This window comes from Lactuca saligna, chromosome 7, assembly GCF_052625555.1.
Source record: "Lactuca saligna cultivar CGN05327 chromosome 7, ASM5262555v1, whole genome shotgun sequence".
Lineage (NCBI taxonomy): Eukaryota > Viridiplantae > Streptophyta > Magnoliopsida > Asterales > Asteraceae > Lactuca > Lactuca saligna.
Window position 1 is genome coordinate 152,970,574 of NC_136423.1, and position 3,429 is coordinate 152,974,002.

Genomic DNA, 3,429 nt, shown 5'->3' on the forward strand with positions numbered 1-3,429 from the left:
TGGAGTTTTATCTGTGGGACTTTAGCAATGCCAGGTGAGTTACCTCACTATACTAAGGGGTCTAAGGCACCAAGGCCAGCCCATTGGATATGATAGCCTAGCAGTTGTTAGTATGTTGAGTATGAGTTAGTGTTGCATGTTAGTTGCTATGCCAGATAGGTAGATCTGTAGGACAACCTGTGTTATTATGTGATTATCTGTATGCGCATTAGTTGTGTTATATGTTGACATGTTATGTGGGATGGGTTGAGGTTGTACTACTCCTTGCAGTAGCCAACAAACCCTAGAATATTCCAGATATGAGTTGAGGGTCGGGCAAGGCATGCCAGACTCATACTGAGGACTCAGGAGCATTCCATATACGAGCTGAGGGTTGGGTAGGGCATGTCAAACTCGTACTATGGGCTCGGTGACAATCCATATGTGAGTAGTGGGTCCAGAAGGCAATCCAGACTCACTGTGGGTACAGGGGTAATCCAGTCTATAAAGTTGTGGATCCAGTACATATTGTTCTGTTTTGTTATGTTATGATATGATATTGTTGTTAGTTATGCAGACTGTATGTGTATCGGTATTTTGGGGGAACTCACTAAGCTTTCAGGCTTATAGTTTCAGTTTATTGTTTAAGGTACATCAAGGGATCGTGACAAGGTAAACATGTGATCGTACATCTCCTCACTTTTTATGATTATGTTTCTAGGATACTCTGATATATAATTGTTTTGAAAATAAATTGGTAATAACTGTTGATTTCTAAATGTTTTAAAAAGTTTAAATTTGGCTTGAATTTTCCGGGTGTTACATTTAGGGTAATATTAGAATCATAGAAAAACGTCAAGAACACAGTGATGATGGCTGAATCAGATCCAATATCAACGGAAACCCTAATGACTTTATAAACAGCAGAGATGTGTATAGATTACACGGTCTCCTGCTCTGATATCAATTGTTACGATATTAATCATTGAAAGATCGATTAGATTCAAAACATATTGTAGATAAGAACAAGAACAATGATTCAAAGTATGCTGAATGATTATATTCCACAGCTTCAGAAGAACTCGATTAAGAATTGCTACTGTAAAGGCGTGATTAGGGTTACAAGAATAATTGCAAAAGTTAAGAAACACGATGCATGCATGCACCTTAAATACTCTTACGCTAATAAATGACGGGTGGACAAGCCCAAACCCATTTACATGAATGTACTAATAAATACACATAATGACGCAACATAATATTCCTAACAAAAAAATCATCTCTCTCTCTCTAATATCATTTCTAGTTTATTTTGGTTATGAAGGCAACCTAAAAAAGACTTTGTTATTAATTATATTATTATTAATTTTAATTATATAAAAAAACAAAAAATAATATATATATATATATATATATATATATATATATATATATATATATATATATATATTAAATTCTCGGTTTTTTACCTGTTCACATGACGGACCGTTTTCGAAAGAAACTGGCGATCTAGTTTTCAAAACATGGAGATTGAGTGAAGCCAATTAATGTGTAATTAATTAAGTAGAGGCAGCTAGATAAGAAACGTTTCCACGATTAACTCTAAAAATCAAAACTATAAAATATATATTTTTTTTTTCTAATTTTTTTTTCAAGATCATTTAAAAGTTTAGTTATTAGTTTCTTTTAATTCAGATGTTTTATTTCATAAGAATTCTAAAATATTAGTTTTTATCTTTTAGATAAAATAAAAAACCCAAGTTAATTTTTGGCTTAGTTTGATATGTATCTAAAGCCAATATATCAAATTTCGTTCAACCATTTTTATATTTATAGATCCTAATGATCTAATACTAGAAACGAATGGAGACAAGCTAGACTTAATATTATTACGCTAAACTAACCATATTATGTTAGTAAACTCAAACGAACTCATTAGCTTTGATTAGACTACTTCTCAAGTTCTCATAGTACCAATAAGATATATATAACAACAGAATAGAGAAACTCCCAAAAAAGCACTTCCACTTATTACATTTGAGATGTAAAAACTCGTACGTGTTGCTCGATAGTATTCAACTTCGCCACTTATTACAACCGGCTCTCCACGTGTGCAGCCACATGTACCATAAATACCCACCACCACAACCATCGATTCACAACCATCCCACAATGGCAAAGCTCATAGCACTAGCACTTGCTTTCACAGCCCTTGTAGCGTTTGCTTCCGCCCACAGCACCATCATCACCACCACCATCGAGGAGGAAAGCACATTCTCGAAGCAGCAGTGCAGCCGACAGCTCCAGGGTCAAAGATTCAATCAGTGCCAGAGGTATCTCGCGCAGGGCCAGAATTTGTATGAAGAAGACGACCGGAGTCAGCAACAGTTGTGCTGCCAAGAGCTCCAATACGTCGACGAGCAGTGCCAGTGTGAGGCTGTGAAGGAAGCATTCCGCGAAGCCCAGAAGATGCAACAACAACAACAGGGACAACAAGGCGGAAGCTTCGGTTCCAAGCAGATCAGACAGATGATGCAGAAAGCTCAGAACCTTCCTAACCAATGCAAACTCCAAACTAGACAATGCCAAGTCGGAAAAATCTCAATCACCACCTTCACCACAATCACCGAGGACACCACCTACAACCGCCGTGGCTCGCAACAGCAGTGCGAACGCATCCGAAGCCGACAATTCAACCAGTGCCAAAACTTCATCCAACAACAACTGGGTTCCTATCCAACCCTTCTGATGAGCGTCAGCAAGCCACAAGGTCTCGAACAATGCTGCAATGAGCTTCAGAACGTGGATGAAGAATGCCAGTGCGAGGCCATGCAGGAGGTGTACAGGCAAGCCCAGAGGCAGCAGCAACAAGGGAGCCAACAACGTGGCCGACGTGGTGGACAGCATCAGACCCAAGACTTGCAGCAGATTGTTCAAAGTCTGCCCAGCCAATGCAAACTAGAAGTGCAGCAATGCCGAATCCCATCTACCATGTTTTAAGGTGGAGATTATTGATCAAGGAATAAATGTAATCGCTCTTTCATTTTTTTTATGAATAAATAAAATGATGGCTGCGTTTTCTATTCCTTGAAGATAGAGGAACATTTATAACCAACTTTAAGTATAACACAAAATTTCCATTATTGGGTTAAATATTAAAATTGGAAGAATCTTCAAATTTATAAGGTAGAACTTTATAGAAAGAAAATGGATTTGACCCTATTAATTTATTTGGTGTTTAGTATTTTGGGCAATCACAATTGTGGCTTAGGTGGACAACTTATATTTGGCCACGTGAGGTCTTTAGCATGCCATGAAATTCTATTATATATATATATATATATATATATATATATATATATATATATATATATTAAAATTGGACAAATCTTATAAATAATGAACTATGTGGTCTTTTGGCAGAAATGTTCCTTCGTTTATAGTGGTCTG

At 36.9% G+C, this 3,429-nt stretch overlaps 1 protein-coding gene across 1 annotated transcript; it reads left to right on the forward strand.

Annotated features, from left to right (window-relative positions):
• Window positions 1-2,151: 2,151 nt before the first annotated feature.
• On the forward strand, window positions 2,152-2,979 carry LOC145007349 (2S seed storage protein-like). Its single transcript, XM_078966303.1, has one exon. It carries the CDS (start codon window positions 2,152-2,154, stop codon window positions 2,977-2,979), a length of 828 nt encoding a protein of 275 aa, XP_078822429.1.
• Window positions 2,980-3,429: the final 450 nt, after the last annotated feature.